A 24,099-nucleotide genomic window follows, 5' to 3' on the forward strand; every position below is an offset into this window, starting at 1 on the left:
CACCAATCTCTTGGTAGCTTTTTCCTCTGGTCAGCTGTAACCTCTTGCTTCTGTGTGGGTCCAGGGGAATCCCTTAGTGGCTTTGCTGGCCTGGGAGATTTATGGTATGCTCTGAAGCCCTCTTTGACCCTGCAGACTTCAAGAAACTTCAGGAAAAGGGTGCTGCTGCCACTTTTTCATCTCTCCTCAGCTGGTCTGTGAGCTGCAGTTGCTCCTTGCCTAGTACCAACCACACCAGTCCAGAAGCAACTGGGCTTGGAACAACTGGAGTGGTTTCTTTTTCCTTTCACCACAGCCTCTTATGCCTACATGAATTCCATGGGTCTTTCCTCCTCTCCGCCAAGCTCCATTGGCTCTAGGATGTCTGTCTTTGCTTTATAGTACCCATAAATTGATTGTTGGGGGAGGCAATGCTCAGGATCATCTATTCCACTATTTTGATCTATTCATCCTTCTAATTGTTATAGCAGTTACTGAGAGAGGAATATTGAAGTCTCAAACTGTGAAATTCTTTGCAGTTGTATTAGTTTGCTGCTTCATGTATTTTGAAGACCTCTTATTAGATACATAAATGGGGAGAATTTTTATGCCATTTTGATTAATTGATTACTTAATAATTTTGAACTGACATATTTTATACCTACTGCATTTTTGTTCTGAAATTTGCTTTTTCTAATATTAAAATAACTATTCCTAATTTTGAAAATAGTGATAGATATAGCATGATGTATCTTACATCAACATTTTACTTTCACCCTGTTTTATATCAACCTTCATCTGTATATTGGAAGTGTATTTTTTTTAAGCAACATATACTTGGGTCATACCTTGTATACAGCCTCGCATCTTGTGTCTTTTTTTAGGTGGTGGTTAGATCACCTACATATAATGTTAATATACATTTTAATATACAGATAGGTTCAAATATACCATCTTGCTATTTTTGTCTATTTTGTTCCATTTTCCCACTTTTTCTGCCTTGTTTTACATTAATTAAAATGTTTAGCTGATTCTATTTTATCTCCTTTTTGACTTATTAGATATAACTTTGTTTCCTTATTTTAATGGTTGATTTAGTGTTCATATTACACAACTTTAATTTATTACTGTGTACCTTCAGGTGATATTATACTATTTTATGTATAGTACAAGAATTTACAATATTTTTTTCTCCTCTTTACAACTTTGGCACTATTGTTTTCAAGTATTTTAATTTTGATATTTTATAATACCCACACTACATTATTTTGTAAAGTTTAAACAATCAATTATGTTTTTAAGACATTAAAAGATAAAATATTTTAATATATTTATCTGTGTAATGACCATTTCCTGTGTTCTTCATTCTTCTGTGTAGAACTATAATTCCATCTAATCTAATTTTCCTCTGCCTGAAGCTTTTCCTTTAACATTTCTTATGGCATAGGTCTGCAGGTGATGAATTCCTCCAGCTTTTGAGTGTCTAAAAAAGTCTTTATTTTGCTTTTGTAATATATTTTCATTTGTTATGTGGTTTATAGTTGACCATTTATTATTTTTGGCACACTAAGGATGTTTCATTATTTTCTTGCTTGAATTTTTTCCAATGGCAAATCTGCAATTATCCTTATCTTTGTTCCTCTGTTTATAAGGTGGCTTTTATCCTCTGGCTCCTTTTCAGTTTTTCACTTTGTCGTTGGTTTTGAGCAATCTTATTACAATCTGCCTTGCTATGGTTCTCTTTATTTTTCTTGTGCTTGGGGCTTGTTGAGCATCTTGAATCTGTAGGTTCCTTAAATCTGGAAGAATTTCAGTCATTACATTTTCCAGTTTGTTTCTCCTTTCATCTCTTCCTGTTCTCCCTTGAGCACGACAAGGACATTATACAACAGGCTGTGTGAACTTGCATCACCGATCACTGGTGCTCTACTTTTTAAAAATTCTATTTTCATTTTTAATGGTTTATAGTACTATGTCTTTAAGTTTACTAGTCTTTTTCTCTCCCACATTGCTAATCTTCTTTTAATTTCATTCAGTGTATTTTCATCTCAGATATTATAATTTTAATTTCTAAAAGTTAAATGTGGGTCTTTATTATCTTCATTAAAGTTTTAACTCATTTTATTACTTCCATTAAGACTTTTTATTTTTGCAGACATTATGAAATACAGCCAATAAAATTCACTTTTGAAAATTTTCTATGACATGTATCCTCTGAACAGGTTTTTTTTTTTTAATTTAAAAATAATCTCATGACCAGCAGATTCAGTTCTTGCATTTTTTCATTATTGGACATTATCATCTTAATTATCCACATTAACTAATTAAATTAACTAATTTCTATGTCACCTGCTACACACAAGTATAATTATAGCAGATTACCAAATTCTTTGTCAATGCCACATCTAAGGGGAAATGTTTCAATTGAATACACCAGATTCATATATCCCCAGGGATATGTCAACAACTTTGCTATTGAGACTAGAATTGTGGTTATGATTCTTATCAGTTCCCGGTCACAGCTGTGGAAAGCCCCAACTATGACTTTTCTGATATACACAGTACTTTACCATGGAGTCATGTCTGGTGTGGTGGTCAAAAGCAATAAATTAACCCACCTGAGGTAAGCCCAGAAGATCCATGTGGCACCGGCAACCCCTCCCCACTCCTTGGACCTGAAGGGGAGTGCCAGCCCCCACTGCCTGACCCTCCTGGGTGAGCAAGCTGGGGGTCCATTCTATGACCACAGATTCTGGAACAGGACCCAAGATGGGTTAACATAACCCATAACCACCATCACACCTACTGTCAAGCAAAGACAATTCACCACCACAGTAGCAGCCAGAGCCACTCCACAGCCAACCTCAGTTTAATAGAAGAAGCAAACTCTCTACCAAATGACAAAAGGACAATGAAAAAATACTAGAACTACAAATAAACAAGAAGAAATGACATTACTGAAAGAATACAGTAATGCTGCAATGTAAGACTCTATGGAACAGGGAATCCTTGAAATGTGTAAAAAAGAATTCCAAGCAGTGTTCTTAAGAAAACTTGAAGAAATAAAGGAAGATTCAAAGAATCAGTTAGAGAACACAATGAAACAAGAAAAATATCCAGAATATGAAGGAGGAAGTCTACAAAGAGATTAATACCTTTAAAAAGAGTGTAGCAGAACTTCTAGAAATAAAAGATTCACTCAGTGAAATAAAAAACACAACTGAGAGCTTGAGCAGCAGGGTAGAGCAAGCAGAAGAAAGAATTTCAGATCTTGAAGATGGCCTTTTGAAGTAACTCAGGCAGGCAATAAAAGGAAAGAGGAATTAAAAATAATGAGCAAAATCTAAGAGAGACAGCTGACAACTTCAAGTGCTCTAACATCCAAATTGTCAGTATTCCAAAAGGGGAGGAGAACAGAAAAGTATTAAAATCTATTCAAGGAAATACTAAACGAAAACTTCCCAGGTCCCCAAACAGATTCAATCCAAAAAGATCCTCCCCAAGACAAATTATAGTTAAATTTGCAAAGCTCAAACACAAAGAATTCTAAAAGCAGCAAGAGAAAAGCATGAGGTCACTTCTAGGGGTACCCCATCAGACTAACGGCAGACTTCTCAACTGAAACCCTACGGGCCAGGATAAAGTGGAATGATGTATTTAAAAGAGTAAAAGAAAAATAACAGAGGCCAACAATTCTTTACCCAGCAAGGCTCTACTTCAGAAATGAGGGAGAAATAGTATACTTCCCACACAAACAAAATTTGGGGGAGTTCACCACCACATGACCACCCCTGCAAGAAATTCTCAGGGGAGTCATTCATCTGGAATCTGAATAATGGTGACCACTATCACAAATACACAAGAAAGAGCAAAACACATCATTTAAAACAAAAAAAGCTAAATCATCCCACCTTAAATCTCTGGCTAACATTGAAGAAGAGAAGTAAAAGGGGAAATAATGATCAAAAGATATTTAAACCATATAAACAAGAGGCAATTAAATGACAGTAATTAAGCAACACTTGTCAATAACTACCCTAAATATGAATGGACTACACTCTCCAGCCAAATGATGCAGGCTGACTGGATTAAAAAGCTAGACCCATGTATGTGCTGTCTTCAAGAGATCCACCTCACCTATAGAGACACACAGACTAAAAGTGAAGGGATGGATAAAAAGATATACCATGCAAATGGAAACCAAAAACAAGCAGGAGTAGCTATTCTTATATCAGACAAAATAGACTTTAAACTGAAAAACATAAAAAGAGACAAAGAAGGCCACTATATAATGTTAAAAGGATTTATCCTGCTAGAAGACATAACAATCATAAATATATATGCAACCAGTACTGGAGCACCCAGATATATAAAGCAAACACTCTTAGAACTAAAGTTAGAAATAGGCCCTAATACATTAATAGTGGGTGATCTGAATACCCTCTCTTAGTATGGGATAGATCTTCCAGTTAGCAAGTCAGCAAAGAGACACAGGGTTTAATTTACACCTTAGAACAACTGGACTTAGCAGATATATACAGAACATTTCACCCAACAACTAAAGAATATACTTCCTTCTCATCAGCTCACGGTACATTCTCCAGGATAGACCACATATTAGGCCACAAATATAGTCTCAGCAAACTTAAAAAATCTGAAATAATTCCAAGTATCTTCTCAGACCACAATGGACTAAAATTGGAGGTTAATAATAAGAGAAACTCTGGAAACTATACAAATACATGGAAACTAAATAATAGGCTCCTGAATGACCTATGGGTTCAAGAAGAAATTCAACAAGAAATCAAAAACTTTCTAGAAACTAATGAAAATAAAGATACATCATACCAAAACCTGTGGGACTGGAAAAGCAGTACTAAGAGGCAAATTTATTGCAATAAATGCTTACATCAAAAGAATGGAAAGCCTTCAAATAAATGACCTAACTCCCACCTCAAAGAACCTGAAAAACAACAACAATCCAAATCTCAAGGTAGTAGACAGAAAGAAATAATTAAGGTCAGAGCAGAACCAAATGAAATAGAGACCCAAAAGGCAAAAGAAAATATCAACAAAATGAAAAGCTGTTTTTTCAAGAAGATAAATAAAATAGACAAACCATTAGCTAGGTTAACAAAAAAAAAAAAAAAAAAAAAAAAGAAGAGAGGAGACCCAAATAACAAAAATCAGAAATGAAAAGGGAAACAAGAAGTGATACCACAGAAATACAAAGAATCTTTAGAGACTATTATAAACAACTGTATGACAATAAATATGAAAATCTGGAAGATATGCATAAGTTTCTAGACACATACAAACTACCAAGACTGAACCAAGAAGAGAGAGAAAAACTGAACAGACCAATAACAAGCAAGGGTGAAGTGATAATTAGCAGTCTTCCAACAAAAGAAAAGTCCAGGTCCAGATGGCTTTACAGCTGAATTCTATCAAACTTTTAAAGAGGAGTTACTACCAGTTCTCCTCAAACTATTCCAAACAACAGCAACAGGAGTTACTCTCCCAAACTCATTTTATGAAGCCAAAATAACTCTTATACTAAAACCAGATAAAGACACAACAAAAAAAGAAAATATCAGGCCAATATCCGTGATGAACATAGATGCAAAAATCCTCAACAAAATTTTAGCAATCAGAATACAGCAACACATTAAAAAAAATTATACACTATGATAAATGGGATTCATCTCAGGGATGCAAGGATGGTTCAACATACGAAAGTCAATAAATGTGATTTGTGACATCAACAAACTCAAGGACAAAGACCATATGATCCCATCAATAGATGATGAAAAAGATTTTGACAAAATTCAACATCCATTCATGATAAAGACTCTCCACAAATTAGGTATAGAAGGAAAGTATCTCAACACAATAAAAGCCATTTATGACAAGCCCACCACCAGTATCATTCTGAATGGGGAAAAACTGAGGGCCTTTCCCTTAAGAACAGGAACAAGACAAGGATGCCCACTTTCTCCACTTCTGTTTAACATAGTACTGGAGGTACTAGCCAGAGCAATCAGGCAAGAGAAAGAAATAAAGAGAATCCAGATTGGAAAAGATGAAGTCAAACTGTCTCTATTTGCAGATGTCATGATACTATATATAGAAAAACCTAAAGACTCTATCAAAAAAGTTCTAGAGCTGGTTAATAACTTCAGTAACATTGCAGTATATGACATAAATACCCCCAAATCTGTTGCATTTATATACTCAAGTAATGAATTAACAGAAAGAGAAAAAAACTAAGCCGATTTACAATTGTCACACACACACACACACACACACACACACACACACACACACACACACACACACACACAAATACCGAAGGACCAATTTAACCAAGGAGGTGAAAGACCTCTACAATGAGAACTACAAACCATTTCTGAAAGAAATTAAAGAAGACACAAAAAGATGGAAAGATATTCCATGCTCCTGAACTGGAAGGATTAACACTGTGAAAATGTCTATACTACCCAAAGTGATCTACAGATTCAATGCAATCCATATCAAAATATCAATGACAGTCTTCGCAGAAATGTAAAAAACAATCTTACCTTTCATATGGAACAACGAAAGACCCTGAATAGCCAAAGCTATCCCGAGCAAACAAATAAAGCTAGAGGCTAAACACTACGTGAATTCAAATTATACTACAAAGCTGTCATAGTGAAAACAGCATGGTATAAAAATGGACATTCGGACCAGTGAAGTAGAATTGAGAACCCAGAAATCACTCCTCAGGTTTATAGCCATCTGATATTGGACAAAGGCAACAAAAATCTACACTGGGGAAAAGACTACCTCTTTGACAAATGGTACTGGGAAAACTGGATATCCATATGCAGAAGAATGAAACTAGATATGCACCTCTCACTATACACTAAAATCAACTCAAAGTGGATTAAAGACTGAAGTATAAGACCCAGAACTGTAAAATTACTAAGGGAAACTATAGATGAAACACTCCAGCAGCTAGGTCTGGGCACAGACTTTATGAACAAGAGTCTGAAAGCACAAGCAGCAAAAGAAAAAATAAACAAATGGGACTATAGCAAAATAAAATGTTCCTGCACAGCAAAGGAAATGATCAACAGAGTGAAATGACAACCTACAGAGTGGGAGAACATTTTCTGACTATGCATCTGATGAGGGATTAATATCCATAATTTGAGTAAGGAATTCAAACAATTAATATCCATAAATTGAGTAAGGAACTCAAACAATTATATAGTAAAAAACCAAATAATCCAATTATAAAATTGGCCAAGGAACTGAATAGACATTTTTCAAAGGAAGATATACAAATGGACAACAGGTACATGAAAAAATGCTCAACATCACTAGTCGTCAGGGAAATGCAAATTAAAACTCCATTGAGATACCACCTCACCCCAGTTAGACTGGCTATAATCAAAAAGAATGAGCATAACAAATGCTGGCGAGGGTGTGGAGAGAAGGGAACACTCCTGCACTGTTGGTGGGACTGTAAGTTAGTACAACCACTATGGAAAACAGTATGGAGGTTTCTCAAACAACTGCAGATAAATCTTCCATATGATCCAGCAATCCCTGTTCTGGATATATACCCAGAGGAATGGAAATCACCACGTCAAAGGGATACCTGCACTCCCATGTTCATCGCAGCTCTGTTTGCAATAGCCAAGATATGGAACCAACCTAAACATCCATCAATGGATGATTGGATTTGGAAACTGTGGTATATATACACCATGGAATACTACTCTGCCATGAAAAAAGAATGAAGTACTCCCATTTGCAACAACATGGATAAGGCTGGAAAAACTTGTTTTGAGTGAAATAAGCAAAGCACAGAGGGATAATTACCGCATGTGCTCACTCATAAGTGGGAACTGAGAGAGAGAGAGAGAGAGAGAGAGAGAGAGAGAGAGAGAGAGAGAAAGAAAGAAAGAGAGAAAGAAAGAAAAGAAAGAAAGAAAGAAAGAAAGAAAGAAAGAAAGAAAGAAAGAAAGAAAGAAAGAAAGAAAGAAAGAAAGAAAGAAAGAAAGAAAGAAAGAAAGAAAGACTGACCACGGTAGTGCATTGGACTTGCAGAGGGAAAGAACATTCCTTGGGCTACAAAGGGGCGGGGGGAGGGAGGTGGAGGGAGGTTGGGATAATTCGGTGGGGAACACAGGGTACAAATGCAATTTGTGGTAATGGGCATGCTGCCAGTATGAATCTGGCCCCCATGTCATGGGCACGAGGGGTGACAATCAGCTTTGTATCCCATGAATATTCATAACCCAAAAAACCAAAACCAAAGCAAACAGCAACAAAAAAACCTTTATTGTGCTTTAGCTGTAAAAAATAAAAAAATAAAAAATAAAAATAAATTAACCCACCTAATTCCTGGACCAGTTGTACAAAGGTTCACAGTCTTAACTATGAATCAGACAAGAAATTACTGAGAGTGTCTTGCCGAGAATAAAAAACAAAAACAAATACAAAAAATTAGAACAAAGTCAAAAACAGACAGAAATTTTAAAGTTTCAGTGTCATTTTGGAATGAATGAGAGAGCCTAGGAAAGAAATCCTTCAAACATAAGATGTGCTCATCAGTTCTTGAGCAGCAGAATTAAATTGATTTAATTTAACTCCATCACTGTGAGAATATAATTTTTCAAAATTCTAAATGCATTGACTCTAATACAAGTAAGTACAAAATGAACACATGTAAAAATTTTTTTTCCGTACTTCTTAATGGAGGATCTAGTAAGATGATAAAACTTGTTTCAAAGAGAATTTGCAGAACTGAGTATTCACAGGAATTAAAAAAAGATATTAGAATACAAGTAAGGTTGCCAGTTATACACATTTGTAAAAGGAAGCAAATTCTGGAGAAACAAGTATTAATAATTTCTCATTATATTTATTTTTCTTTAGAATCAATTTTAATCCTGATTTTGAGTTGAATTTTAACTCCGTAGGCTTGGGTGACAAAAGTAAATATTGCGTTTTGTCTTCTCATCCATCACTTGGAAAATTTGTGTGAGATTTGCTAAAGGTAAAAAAATACTTGTTGACAACTTGAGAAAAAGTGTGGAGAAAACCTATTTTGAGGAAATGAATGTTACATAAGCTGGGCCTCCATGATCTTTGAAAGCTAGAAAAAAATTTAACTTTGCATAGAATAATGATGATAGTTATGAGGAATTAGGGCTAGTACTGAAGAAAGGAGAGTTTGCAGAGATGATGGTTAACCATTTATTGGAAAAAGCAGGTATACAGAAAGGAAGCCTTGGGAGCTATCAGATAAAGCATTAAGCACTGGAGAGATCAGAGTTATGTAATCGGAGAAGTAGTTTTTTTAAGTTGTTTCTACACGATATGTAAATTAAACTTTCTTTTGTGTGTCCTTAAAATATTCTTTAAAAATATACATTGTTTTCTAAATGTTTATGATGTGGATTTATCCTTTTTGAAAATGGTTGCTGATTTCTGCTTTAAGGTTGGTATACAGAGAAAAAAGAAGCTGCTTGTGTGAGCATAGCCATAATGGGTCACAAGTAATTTTCATATTAATTCCTTAGCTCCACTTTGTGTCTTTCATTCTTTTATGTTTTTAAGTTTTCTTATCTTTGAGTTTATAGCTTCTGTCATAAGCATTACACATTTTTTTATTTTACAGATAGAAACTTTGATAAATTACACGTTTTTTAGATGCAAGAAATTCAGTCTCTGTGATGCTTAAGTAGTTACCAAGATGACAATTTTCTTACTGCTCTTAGCAACTTAAGAAAAACAAAATAATGAAAACTTAGAGCCTAAAGAGAAAGAAAACTTAAGTACATTTGATATATAATTTTTCCTTATGTTCCTCTTCCCTCCTAGTTAAAACCAGTTAATACACCTTGTAGGAAACCAACTGATGAATGTGATTTTGCTGAATTTTGCAATGGGAAAGACCCGCACTGTGTGCCTGACACTTATGCACACAATGGACGTTCCTGTGACTCAGGTGGAGCCTTCTGTTATAATGGAATATGTCGAACTTTTGTCAAACAGTGTAGAAATTTAGTTGGAGGAGGTAATGACCGTAATTTTCTTCTTAGTTCATAAATTCTAATTATTCCAAAGTCTGTTATTCAATTCTCTAGAACAAAAATGTAAACATAATTTGTTGATGACTGAAGTCTTGGTGTATATTATGTATATTATACCATCTGGCAAGACAACGGCTATGGAGTAGCAAGTAAAACATAATTGAGATACAGTGAAATGAGGAGAAATTGAGAAGTATTCCAGATTTGTGATCTAATGTTTTTCCAACTAAAGCCAGGACTCAGTGCTGGCCAGATAAATTTAGAGCCAGATACAGGGTTTTCAGTCAGATGTCCCCCTGGTTATTCATCTTCTTTACTGTTTCTTTAGGACTAGCAGTGACTTTGAGTAATTTTAAGGCCCTTTGTGAGAACTGCAGGGGCATAGGTACAACAATCTTCACTCCAAATAGTAAAATTTCCTCTTGGAGGCAAGTGTGGCATCTAAAGCATTTTGATTTCAATAGCACATATAGTCTAATTCTAGTGACTATATGTGCTAGTGCACGTCAGACATGATATGTCTGCATCTGATTACCAACCAGCTTTTGTACTTATTTTTGGAGAACAGTCCTATATTGAAAGCCTCCCCTGAAGCTTGGGGTGTAGAGAAGGTTGAAGAAACTTTGCCCTCAGTGATAGCTGTATTTCAATCCAAATTAACTCCAGTTCTTTGAATAGGTCATTTGTTCCCCCCCCCCAAAAAAAATAAACTCCATTTATCCAGGTGAAAAAAAAAAAATGAATAGGTCATTTGTGGCCTGTCATGGTCAACCAGAATGGTCCTTGAGTAGGATTTGATATAATTTTGAAGTAGGCATTAGCTTTGCAACATAAAACTCACATACAATTTATAGGCAACCATCAATAAAGATCTTATGCTACAGACATAATACAAATAATTGTGTGATGGGCTGGCCAGTTAGCTCAGTCAGTTAGGGTGTGTCCCTGATAACGCCATGGTCCAGGGTTTGATTCTGGTATCAGCCAGCCACAAAAAGAAACAAAAAAACAACCAAAATAATTGTTGGCTTATGACCAAAATATGCTTATGAGGTTGTCATATTAAAAGATATAGCTTATGCATCAAGCAATAGCATTTAAAGTAGAGATATTTGTAGACCTATGGTAGAGGGCCTTGAGTTTAAGTAGTCTTTTTTAAAAAATTATACTAGTAAAAGACACCTCAACTAAAAGCGTACCACGTTTTTCTAAGTTTCTTACCAGATTTTGGTTTTTGTACAAGTCTCACTTCTACAGTGTCCTCTTCAGTGTTATTTCTGCGGATGTAGAAACTTCCTATTCAAAGTGTAATATAAAATATTACTAGTTTGGGTGTCATTAGGTTAGTGGTGATATTTGTCTTCTAGAAGGTTGAAAGTCTCATTAATTGTAAAGTTACGTATATTATTAGAGAGATTTATCACCAAATTGAATTGCATGGCACCTAAACAAATGTGAGTGCTAACCCAACAGTTATATGAGGATTTCTCAACCTCAAAACTATTGATATTTTAGGACAGATAGTTCTTTGTTGTGAGGAGTGGAGGCTTAATCACTTGAATTTTTCATAATTTTCAAATTAGGCACAACTAAATATATAAAGGGGCTGAAGTAGATGAACATTGACATTCTGCCTAATTTTAAAATTCAGTAATTCTTATTTAGTGATTATTTGGATACCAGGGAACAGGAATGAGGACTCTAGTATAGAACGAAAGGAGTTAAATCACTACTGGTTGTATATCCAAAGGAAAGGAAATCAACACGTCCAAGGGACACCTACACTCCATTTTTATTGCAGTTCTATTTACAGTAGCCAAGACGTGGAACCAACCAATGTGTCCGTCAGTGGATGTCTGGATAAAGAAAACGTGGGGTATATACACAAAGGAGTACTATTCAGCCATAAATCAAATGTTCTTTGGATTTGTTATCCATCCTGCACCATAGATACTTTTACTCTACTATTTTGTTTGGAATAAGAGTAAACTATATTTTCACTTGGGTAGGGAACTAAGGGAGAAAGTAAGTAATTTAGAGGAAATATTGAGGTCCATGCCTGTTTATTTTTATAGCAATACAGAACCATAATATTAACATTGCTGTTTAGTTTACTTCCTGTTTGAAATGGAACAAAGTCTATAAGGCTTAAAATCAGGAGGTCTTTTTTTAATCCTAGCTCTATCCCCAGCAACTTTTTAATGCTGGGTATTTATGAACCTCCTTAGAAGTCACATTATAATTCCTAGATTGAACCTATCATTTCTACAGTGTAATTTGAATTCTATATTGTAATTTACTTATGTTATTGTTTTTAGATTCTAGAGGTGGTTCATTTGCTTGTTATGAAGAAATAAATTCCAGAACAGATAGATATGGAAACTGTGGCAGAAATTTTTGTCCATTTGGGTATGTACTCAGAAAATATAATTTTCTTTGGAAAATACAGATTGCTAAAACCCTAGAGTATATTCTGTACACAGTAAAATGGCATTCTGGGGGGCCAGGTTTCCTTTGCTACATAATCTGAGCTAAACAATATTATCCATTGCATATAGTAACATGTATTTTGTGCCTGTAATTTTAGAGCAACAGTTACATTGTGTTAGCAAGTTTATATATATTATATAAATTATAGAATATATTTATATACATCAAATGAGTGTAGTAAGACCAGTGATCACTTGCTCAGATTTCAACAGCCAGTATCAGGGCTGCCAGATTGTAAAAACCAATATTTCACTTGCCAGATTGTCTCATAAAACAAAGAGCTATAACATAAGTCAATGTGATCATAAAATTTACTGAGAAAAAGTGTTGAAACCTGGATTTAAATTAGTAAACCATTATTTTAATTTCGCTATATTAGTAACCTACATTACTTCAATAAAGGACAAGAGAAATTTTTTTCTACCTGTGCTTCTAGTGATCTTCTATGTGGAAAATTAGTTTGTGCCTGGCCACACAAAACATTCATATCACGTGCAAATTTATCTGTGATTTACGCACATGTTCTAGATGAAACATGTGTGTCCACGTTTCGACCTCATCATGCATTGTCTGAACCAGGTAAAAGTCTTTCAGTTTCGACATATTATAGACCTGAAGACAGAGATGATACATTTGTAGAAGATGGCTCTGTGTGTGGTCCTGATATGGTAAGTAGAACTACAAAAATTTAAGTGTTTTAAAATTATTTTTATACTTATTTTGAAAATATATTAACCAATTTATTTTTCCCAATTTTTTATTGTGGTTAAATACACATAATATAAAAATTATCATCTTAACTATTGTGAAGCGTACCATTCAGCGGTATTAAACACATTTATAATGTTGTGCAAACCTCATCACCATCCGTCTCCATAGCTCTTTTCGTCTTGTAAAACTGAAACTCTATTTCCCTGAAACAATAGCTCCTCACTTCCTCCTCCCCTAGCTCCGTCTCTTTGAGTTTGATGCTGCAGGTGCCTCACCTAAGTGGAAGCACAGTATTTGTCTGTTTGTGACTGGCTTATTTCACTTAACGTAAAGTCCTCAAGGTTAATCTACGAGTATATTGTAAAGTAAATCAAAATTTCCTTCCTTCTAAGACTGAATCCTATCTCATTGTATGTATATGCCACAGTTTGCTTATTCGTTCATTGATGGGCACTAAGTTGCTTCCGCATCTTAGCTACTGTAAGTAATATCACTATGCACATGGTAGTACAAATATCTCTTCAAAACTCAACTTTCAGTTATTTGGGGTATATACCCAGAAGTAGAACTGCTGGGTTATACGGTAGTTGTACTTCTAATGTTTTGAGGAACTGCCATATCGTTTTCCACAGCAGCTGCACCGTTTTACATTCCTACCAACAGTGTACAAGTGTTTCAGTTTCTCCACATCCTTACCAACATTTGTTATTTTCTGTTTTCTTGACAGTAGCCAACCTAATGGTTATAAAGGGGTATCTCATTGTAGTTTTTATTTTGTAATTGATACATAATAATTGTACATATTTATGGGGTATAGAGTGATATTTCAATACATGTATATAATTCACTATATGATCAAATCAGAGTAATTAGCATATTTATCACCTCAAATATTTATCATTTCTATGTGTTAGGAGCATTCAAAATTCTCTTTTATAGCTATTTGAAAATATGTAATAAATTATTGTTGTTTATAGTCACTCAGTACTATAGAACACTAAAAATTATTTCTATCTAGCTATAATTTTGTATTCATTAACCAACCTCTATCACCCCTTTTCCATAATATTCCTAGTCTCTAGTAACCACAATTCTTCTCTGTACTTCTAGAAGCACAACTATTTTAGCTCCAACATGTAAGTGAGAACATGCAGCGTTTCCCTCTGTGCCTGACTTATTTCACCTATTGTAATGTCCTCCATGTTTCCATGAATGACAGGAGCTCATTCTGTTTTTTATAGCTGAATAGCATTCCATTGTGTATATATACCACAGTTTTCTTTATCCACTTATCTGTTGAGAAATGCTTGGGTTGATTTTGTATCTTGGCTTTTATAAATCGTACTGCAATAAATATGAGGTGCATATATCTCCTTGGTGTACTGATTTCCTTTCCTTTGAATAAATGCACAGTAGTAGGATAGCTAAATCATATGGTAGTTCTGTTTTTAGTTTTTTGAGGAAACTCCATACTGTTTTTCATAATCTAATTTACATTTTCATAAAACTAATTTACACTTTTACCAACAGTGTATATGGATTCTCTTTTCTCTGCATCCTTACCAACATTTGTTATTTTGGTTGTAGTTGTTTTTTTTTTTTTTTTTGTAATAGCCATTCTAACTGGGGTCACATGATATCTCATTGTGGTTTTGATTAGCATTTCCCTGATGACTAGTAATGTTGAACATTTTTTATATCCTTGTTGAGCCATTTGTGTATCTTCTTTTCAGAAATGTGTATTCAGATTTTTAAACAAATGTTTAAATTTTAACTGAGTTCCTGTGAGCATAGAAAAAAACAAAACAGAGTGAAGCAAAACAAAACAAAACAAAACAAAAATGGTTCATGAGTTGGGCATCCCTGTAAACCAGAGCAGGTTCAGAGAACTTCAACCAGTAACAGGATCCAACAGCATTTATACAAATGAAAATACAGTGTAGAAACAACTTAATTGGTTACAACTTAATCAGTTAATTGGTTACAGAGCCTTCTGCAATTGACTCAATAAAGCTCAGCTAAGTAGTTAAACTCCACATTAGTTTGGTCTGTTAAGCTTAATGCAGGAGCCTATTCCAGATCAATGGCCTCCCACACATTTTATTTAACATACTCACATGTGTGAGAATATGACCAAAACTTAGGGCATTAACACTGCTCTCAATCATCATTGTCCTGGATTACTGTTCTCAACACATCATTCATAGATTATGGTGTTCTCATAATCACATGTTCCTTTGAATTCTTATTTCAGCCAGAGAGAGACAATTTAGCATTCAGTAGATGGGTGCCTGTAGACATTTAAGACATTTATAGAGAATACAGGACATCAGGGAGGCTACTATTGTGACTGTTAGAAGGATGATATCAAGAATTTGGATTATGATCTTTAGCCAGTGTCCTCATGAATCAAACAGCCTGTTTTTTCAGTTTCTGTTACTGGGTCTGTACGATATTCAATATATTTATTCATGTGCAGCAAAAGAATTACACCACGCAACCTCCTACCTGTTCAGTTAGGTTAGGTTAAATTAAAACAGGAAATGAGAACAAGTGGGTCCACAAGTCTAGTTACATTATCCTGTCAAATAAACGACAACAACAAAAAACAGGCATAAAGAAGAAAAATTAAGAGGGATAAGAGTCTCCTTATGATTAGGAGTCTTGTTCCAGTGTCTGAGAAAAGCTGTCCACATCTAAGGTGTCATCTACTTTTGGAGGAAAAACTTTCCTGGTTAGCTTTTACCTCAATGTCTCCAACAGGTGTACAGTTCAAAAAATTTCAGGGGGGAGGGTGTTTTTTTATGTTGTAAAATTTGGACCCAAAATTCAAAATCCTGGAGCTTTACTGAATTATAGGTGAAGAAAAGAACCTGATATGGTCCTTTCCAATTGGGTTCAAGGGCAGTTCTTCTCTAATGTCATTTCCAGAGGACCTAATCTCTGGGTTCTACATTATAAAAAGTCTGGTTGTTATCAATGGGTGGATATTGAAAGCATTCTTCATTTGGTGAAAATACATCCTAACACAATACATCTAAGTTCCACAACATTCAATCATATCAATATTTAGAAAAACATGAGACACATGAGATTTCATTATTAAAGGAATAAGCCTTATAGTAACTATTTCATCCATTAATGCTATTTCTTTCAATCACATTGACCCTGCCCATTTCAATTTCAAAATACTATTTATCCTTTCAACTTTTCCAAAAGATTGAAGATGATAGAGACAATGTGTATTGCTACGCTAATTGTCTGTCTAGGCAACTATGCCAATTGTCTTGCTAGGGCTAGGGCTCAAGCTAGGACCCACAGACCCTTCAAACCCATTGTACAGACTGGGTCACAAACCCCTTACCCACAGGTCCATGAGCTAGGTAATAGGAAAAAGATCCTGGGATCCATGGGTAAAAATTAATAGGCTTTATTCAGATGCAAGCCCAGGTAGCTAGTGGCAACCACCCTAGTGGCTTCCCGGGTGTCCCAAGGGCCCCGTGTATCAGAGCCATTTGTCCTTTATACTTAAGTCCAGTAACCCAGGAACACTGGGGCATGACAACCCAGGAACACCTGGGTGCCCATGCACACCCACAGACAACAGCTAAGGAATACCTGGGTGCCTGTGCACAGTGATCATTTATATCACGTGCTCTGCAAGACTCTGAACTCCCCTTCTCCCAGGATTCTTGACCATTTACTTTTAATTTTGCCTACAATCCACCCCTTCAGGGTCCCTTGCCATACAATCTACACATTCGGAATCTTCCAGGATGTTCCCTTAGCAAGGATAGCTGACCCTTGTATCCATATAACCTATTGTTTGTTCAATATGCCTTAAGTCTTGTCTGATAGTTCTATCATTTCAACTATTAGCGATGAAAATCCCTCCTGTACACATGTCCGGTTAGTAGTCATCATTGGTCTGATGTTCTATGGGAATCCTGCAGCCAAATTAATGGGAATCTCAGTGCATATTCGGCAGGCTGATACATTGGCCACATGAATGTATGTATGTGCCCAGTCAATTCTGGTGCCACAACACTATGGGCAAAAAGACAAAAGGGTTATTGGTACCAACAGGGGGAGTTCTCACCCCTCTGGTAGAATACATGCCAGCTTACCATCCTGAGGAAGGATGGTTGCAGGAATAGGTATCTTACCTGGTTTATGATATCATACATTATCTGCTAACACTGTTGGATCTGTAGGTTCTACATATAACAGTATAGGGGAACTCATAATTGGCCATAATGATAATACAAATGTGTCCATTAGAATAGAGCACTTATCTGTTCCAGGCCATGTTACCTTTACTCAGGGAGGCCAGGTGCTTGTCACCAAAGGTGAAACTTGCAAGTCTTCTTCTTATCCGTTCCCCCTAGGGCCAATTAGGCCTACCCAGCATATATGGGGGGCTTCTATTTTCCAAGGCCATTCCCATTGTACTGTCTGTACCTGTTGCAAACAGGTTGGGGCCAGTAAGAGAATATTTCCATTCTTGCTGTGTCCTGGTTTCAAGAGCTCATCTGTAGTAGTAACTTGAGTAGTACACTATTCCACTGGAGAGGGTCAGCCCTTGTGGGGTGTGTCATTTAGAATCCTGACAGTCAGCCATAACCGCTATGTCCACCCCTTCAGGGATAGGGGTCGGGTGATAGCTTTAGTCCCTTTTTAAAAAGACTATTGTACTGTTCAGTCATTCCCACTGCCTGGGGATGATATGGCACATGTTAACTCCATTGAATAGACAACCGGGAAGCCCATTTTTGTACCTCATGTCCAGTAAAGTGGGTTCCATTATCACTCTATGACTAGAGGCTGACCATACATGGTCATAAGACTATTCAGGCCTTAATAATGCTTACCTGGTCTGGGGCCTTACAAGGCCATACAAACAGAAGACCAGTAGCCGTATCAACAGCCATGAAGATATACCTGGAATTCTCTGACCTTGGCAGTGGTCTGACAAAGTCCACTTGCCATCGAGTCAGGGGCACCCTTCCTTGAGTTATTTGCCCATCTGTATGGGGCATCTGCCGGGCCTGTGGACTCTCTTGAGCACATACCAAACAAACATGACAGGCATTCACTACGTCTTCCCATTTTGTGGGCAGGCCCCATCTTTGAGCCGCCATCCACATGGTTTTGCTGCCAGCATGCTGCATTTGTCAATGTAACCATGGGGCCACATCAGCAGCTGGGGCTCTCTCCAGCCATCTTACCTTAGCCAAGGTATCAGCTTCATCACTGCCTGACTGGTTCAGGGGAAGTGTCCTGTGACATAGAAAAGAGTTACTTCCTTCTCATGTCCTAATTCCCATAACTCTTGCCACATGGCTTGTCCCCACAGGGGTCAGTGGCCTACCATCCACTGTTGATATTTCCAAGTAGAGATTCAAAGGGCTAAACCTTTGAACACAGCCCAGCTGTCAGTACAGATGGTTTATGGCCCAGGCTCATTCTTTATCACCATCCATACTGCTCTCAATTCATCCCGTTGACTGCTTTGCCCTGTACCATTTTCATTCCACATAGTATCTGTTAAGTGCTGGACAGCAACAGCTGTCCTTGATGCTGAAGTTCCCATGCTAGAGCCATCTGTACACCAATCTTGTTCTGTGATAGGGCCCTGTTCCTCATGGAAAGTTGTGGCTTCCACCTCCATGGGTAAAGGTTGTGTCCAAGTTTCCTCCACAACCTCTACTGGGCCTAGCACAGTCTACAACTCTTTGGACAGAGGACTCGTTGACACAGTGCTTCTTTGTTCCATATGTGCTCTCCATTTGGATGGAGTAGGAGTCTGAGCTATGCCCCTTTTAGGAGTGGTTGGCCACGTGTGCAGCCAACCTAGTATGGTGTATGTCATCCTTACTAGGACCTTGGAAGTTCCTATGATAGCCTTGGTGGCCATCAGGGAAGAATACACAGCTGCTAACTGTTTCTCTATCAGAGAATAACACACTTCAGCACCTTCCAGAGCTGAGACCAGAATCCCACAGGTGTGCAGAATCGGTCTTGTCTCTGCCACAAACCCCATCCTAACCCCTCCTGGGTTATATGTACATCTAACTCAAATGGCTTAGTGGGGTTGGCCACTTGTAAAGCCTGCACTTGCTGTATTGCCCTTTTTGTAGGCTGGTAAGCCTGTTCTACTTCCTCAGTCCAAACCCAGGAGGTTCCTTTCTTTGTTAATGCACACAGTGGGCATGCCATTTGGGCCATATGGGGTACAAAAGCTCTCTAATACCCCAAAAGTCCCAAATATGTCTGTAGCTGAGCTACAGTTGTGGGTTGAGGGTATGCCTGTATCTTGTCTATAATAGCTTCTGGGATGACCCTCATCTTACCCGACCAGACCACTCCTAAGAATTTGACTGACAGCCCAGGTCCTTGCACTTTGGCTGTGTTCACAGCCCATGCACATTGTTCCAAATGACTTAGCAGTGTTGGAGCTGCCTGGGCTAAATATGCAAGAGAATCAGAGGTTAGTAAGATATCATCAATGTAGTGAACCATTGTAACCATGCTGGGCCTAGTCCACTTGGCTAGGTCCCCAGCCACCAAACCATGACAAATGGTTGGGCTATGCAGATAACCTTGGGGCAGTACTTGAAAGGACCACTGCCTCCCTTCCCAGGTAAAGGCAAACTGATCTTGGCTATCAGCTGAGATTGGAATAGACAAAAAAGCATTTGCCAAGTCCAATACATAATGATAAGTTCCTAGCTGAGTTAACAGCTGATCCATTAAGTCATGAACTGAAGGTACAGCTGCATGCAAAAGAAGCTCTACTTGTTTAGTTCTCCATAGTCCACAGTCATCCTCTAGGTACCATCAGGATTTTTCACTGTACATAAATGGACTATGTGTGGGATGAATAATGCCAGATTTCTCTAACTCCAGTCTAGTGGCACCTATTTCCACATGTCCTCCTGGTAGGTGATACTGCTTCACACTGACTATTCGTCTTGGCTTGGGTAACAACTGTGGGTCATGTTTAGCATATCCCCATAACACAGGCTTTACTGTCCGTATCCTCAGCCAAAACTCTCCAACTGTTGTTTGCAGGTGCATATCATAAAGTACGTCCATACCCAAAATGTATTCAGCTACTGGGGATACATACACAGTGTATATACATGAGGGGGCCATCTTCCTATGCCCAATGGCAATGACACAGTTTTGACTTCAATAGTACGTCCTCCCTAGCCATCTACATGAACTGTGGCCCCTGGAAACTTATCTGGATTGCCGTATATCAGGCTGCATTCTGCACCAGTATCAACCAATGCCAAAACACGCTGCACATTTGTCCCTGACTAGTTCAGTAATATCAGATCAATGTAAGACCTCTGGTCTTCACCTGCCCCCAAAAGATGAGCACCTTAGCCTGCTGCCTAATTAGAATGGAACAGTCCATTTGCCTCTGTGGGAGTAACCAAAAAATCCTTTAAATTCACTGGGCATATCTTGCCACCTGTTTCTGGATGTTTAGTGAAACACTGTTCGGGGTACAATTGTTGCCACAGGATAAACAGGACTGCATTTTGTTGCCAGTCAGTTTTCTTGCTATCAACCACTGCTGCAAGCAAGCCAAGCCACATCTGGTTATGGCTAGTCTTGCTTGGTCCCTTCAGGATAAAATCCTGAGCATTTCTTGGAGGTTTGGTCTTAGCCACCTTTCGGGCCCCTTTTGCTTGTCTCCTCCCCTCCACTTCACCCAGACTGGCCATCATGGTCATTACTTCATGTATAGGACGACCAGTGTATGGGACCACTATGGCCATCAGTGACCTAAAAGACGTTAATGGGGCATTTTGCAGCACTATGTCTCTCATGCTGCCTGTAAAACATTCATCATCTGGACCACGAGTGTTCACATTAAACATGGACTGCCACATCCCCAGCTCCTGAATTATTTGAACCAATTCGGCATATGTTTGCCATTTATTCACAATTTTGGGCAATTCTCCAGCATTTGCCCACACCGTTTGGCAGCTGCATTCACCTGAGGGCCCTGTTTATCAGAGCCATTCGTCCTTTATACTTAAGTCCAATAAACCAGGAACACCTGGGTGCCCATGTGCATCCACAGACAATAGCTAAGGAACACCTGGGCATACATGCACAGTTATTGATTATGTCACATGCCCGGCAAGATTCTGAACCCTCCCAAGCGATCCTGACCATTTACTTTTCATATTCCCTACACAATGCTAATCCCATCATGTTCATAACACCTTGTTTAACTGTTTTATAATTTGCCAATAAAATAGGTTTCTCTGTTGGAGATCTCTGCAGAGATGCCCGTAGAAAACACATTTTCCAATAACATCTTAACTACCATCATGACACTGGCCTCCTTTCACGAAAGCTTCTGTACAACCAGAGAACATAGATTAGAAGTGTGTATTTATATCCCATTGAAGGTGGTAAACTGAATAAAATACCTTTGTAAATGTTTACATGGTCCATCAGGAAGCACAAATCTACCACCTGAAGTTCTGATTTTCTCCCCCACATGATTATGGTTTTGACAAACAAAACATTAGCCATAAACTATTTTAGAAATTTCGCAACAGTCATCCACCATTCGCCCAGAATTTGGATCATTTTTCCTAGTTCATGCTGTGTTGTTAAGTGCAAGGCTCTCAACAATGGGAGCTTCAAGGACTTAATGAGGACCAGGTGGCCATCCAAGCCCTCTGTGACTCCATGTTTAATACTGAATTTACATCCTTTTGCTTTTCCAAATCAGGTGCATTGCACTGTTTATTAAATAGTCAGCACCGGGGAGTTGACTGGGTTCAATCTTGAAGTTCACTCAAGTTGCAGATCTTAGTAGTTTCAACATTGGCTGACCTAGTATGAAAATCTGCCAAAGAATTTTTTTGGTGTTCAGTTTATTTCAGTTAATTTTCATTCTACTTGATGTTGGGTTAATTCTATGAACCAATCAGTATGATTTCCAGGAGTTTCCATCCAATCCAATGGTATGATCTTAATGTTACCCAAAAAATCTGTACTTTTCACATCCTTTTCATCAACCTTCTCAAAGACAAAACACTTTTTGGACTGTAGTTGATTGCAAAACGATCTTAGAGAAAAATCAAAACAATAACTGGGAATGACAAAAACTTAAAATGGCCATGTTAAAATATAATAATCAGCAATTCACAAGGAAACTTGGCTGACTCTATTGCATACATCTTTTTAAACTTTATTTCTTTTATTTACTTATTTTTATTGAAAGATAATTGATTAATTTTATTTGTGGGGTACAGAATTGAATATCATACATGTGTATAATTTGTGGTAAATAAATCAGGATAATGAGTACAGTCATGTTTACCAAACATAATCAATCTTTATGATTATTAGTGACACTTCACTAATTTTTTGCTAGCCCTCCCTTTTCCCCACCTGTAATCACCACAGTTCTGTTTTCTTTTTTGAAAGTTTAATGTATTATTGTGATTCTTTCTTTTTTTCATTCTTTCCTTCCTTTCTTTATTTTTACTTTCAATTATGAGTAAGGACACATATTTCTCTTTCTGTGCCTGGCTTGTTTCGCTTAAACTAAGTTCATCCATGTTGCTGTGAGTGGCAGAATTTCATTCTTTTTTAAATGGCAGAGTAGTATTTCATTGAGTATATATAGTTCATTTTTCTTATCCAGTCATCTGTCAATGGACATATAGGTTGATTCCAACTCTTGGCTATTGTAAATAGAGCTGCAATAAACTTAGGAATGCAGGTATCCTTTTGACATGACGATTTCCATTACTTTGGGTATATACCCAGCAGTGGGATTACTGGATCACATGGCAGTTCTATCTATAGTTGTTTGAAGAAATTCCATACTGTTTTCCATAATGGCTGTGCTAATTTACAGTCACACCAGCAGTGTAGGAGGATTCCCTTTTCTCCGCATCATCACCAGCATTTGTTATTATGTCTTTTTGAGAATAGCAAGTCTAACTGGGGTGAGGTGATATCTCAATGTGGTTTTGATTTGCATTTCCCTGATGCTGAGTGATGTTGAGCATTTTTTCATGTGTCTGTTGGCCATTTTTATATCTTCATATGAGAAATGTCTATTCATCTCCTTCGCCTATTTTCCAATTGGATTACTTGTTGAGTTGTTCGAGTTCTTTTTATATTCTGGATATTAATCCCTTGTTGGATGCATCATTTGCAAATATTTTCTCCCATTCTGTAGGTTGTCTTTTTGCTCTGTTGTTTCTTGTGCCAAACAGAAGCTTTTTAATTTGATACAATCCCATTTATTATTTATTTATTTATTTTCCATAGTACATTTTTTATTGGTTATGAATATTCATGAGATACAAAGCTGATTGTCACCCCTTGTGCCAAAGATGTGATGACCTGATCCATACTGGCAGCATGCCCATTACTACAAATTGTGATTATACTCCATGTCCCCCACCCAATTGTCCCTGTCCTCCCTCCCTATGTCCCCTTTCCCCACTCCACTTTGTATCCCTAGGTATGTTCTCTCCCTGTGGAAGTCCAACGCACCACTGTGGTCTTTCTGTCCTTCATTCTTTCTCTCTTAGTTCCCACTTATGAATGAGTTTATGTAGTATTTACCCCTCTGTGCTTTGCTTATTTCACTCAACATAAGTTTCTCCATGCTCATCCATGTTGTTGCAAATGGGAGGATTTCCTTCTTTTTTATGGCAGAGTAGTATTCCATGGTGTAGATATACCACAGTTTCCTTATCCAATCATCCATCGATGGACATTTAGGTTGGTTCTATGTCTTGGCTATTGTGAGCAGAGCTGCGATAAACATGGG

The 24,099-nt window shown here is 37.3% G+C and overlaps 1 protein-coding gene across 1 annotated transcript in view; it reads left to right on the forward strand.

The window, feature by feature from the left end:
• LOC134361752 (disintegrin and metalloproteinase domain-containing protein 5-like) overlaps window positions 1-24,099 on the forward strand; it is a 155,557-nt gene that overhangs the window by 94,599 nt on the left and 36,859 nt on the right. Inside the window, exons 14-16 of the mRNA XM_063076730.1 lie at window positions 9,859-10,054; window positions 12,389-12,479; window positions 12,997-13,228. Coding sequence (XP_062932800.1) covers window positions 9,859-10,054; window positions 12,389-12,479; window positions 12,997-13,228 — 519 coding nt within the window. The remainder of the gene's footprint in view (window positions 1-9,858; window positions 10,055-12,388; window positions 12,480-12,996; window positions 13,229-24,099) is intronic.

Source organism: Cynocephalus volans, chromosome 13 (assembly GCF_027409185.1).
Source record: "Cynocephalus volans isolate mCynVol1 chromosome 13, mCynVol1.pri, whole genome shotgun sequence".
Classification (NCBI taxonomy): Eukaryota; Metazoa; Chordata; class Mammalia; order Dermoptera; family Cynocephalidae; genus Cynocephalus; species Cynocephalus volans.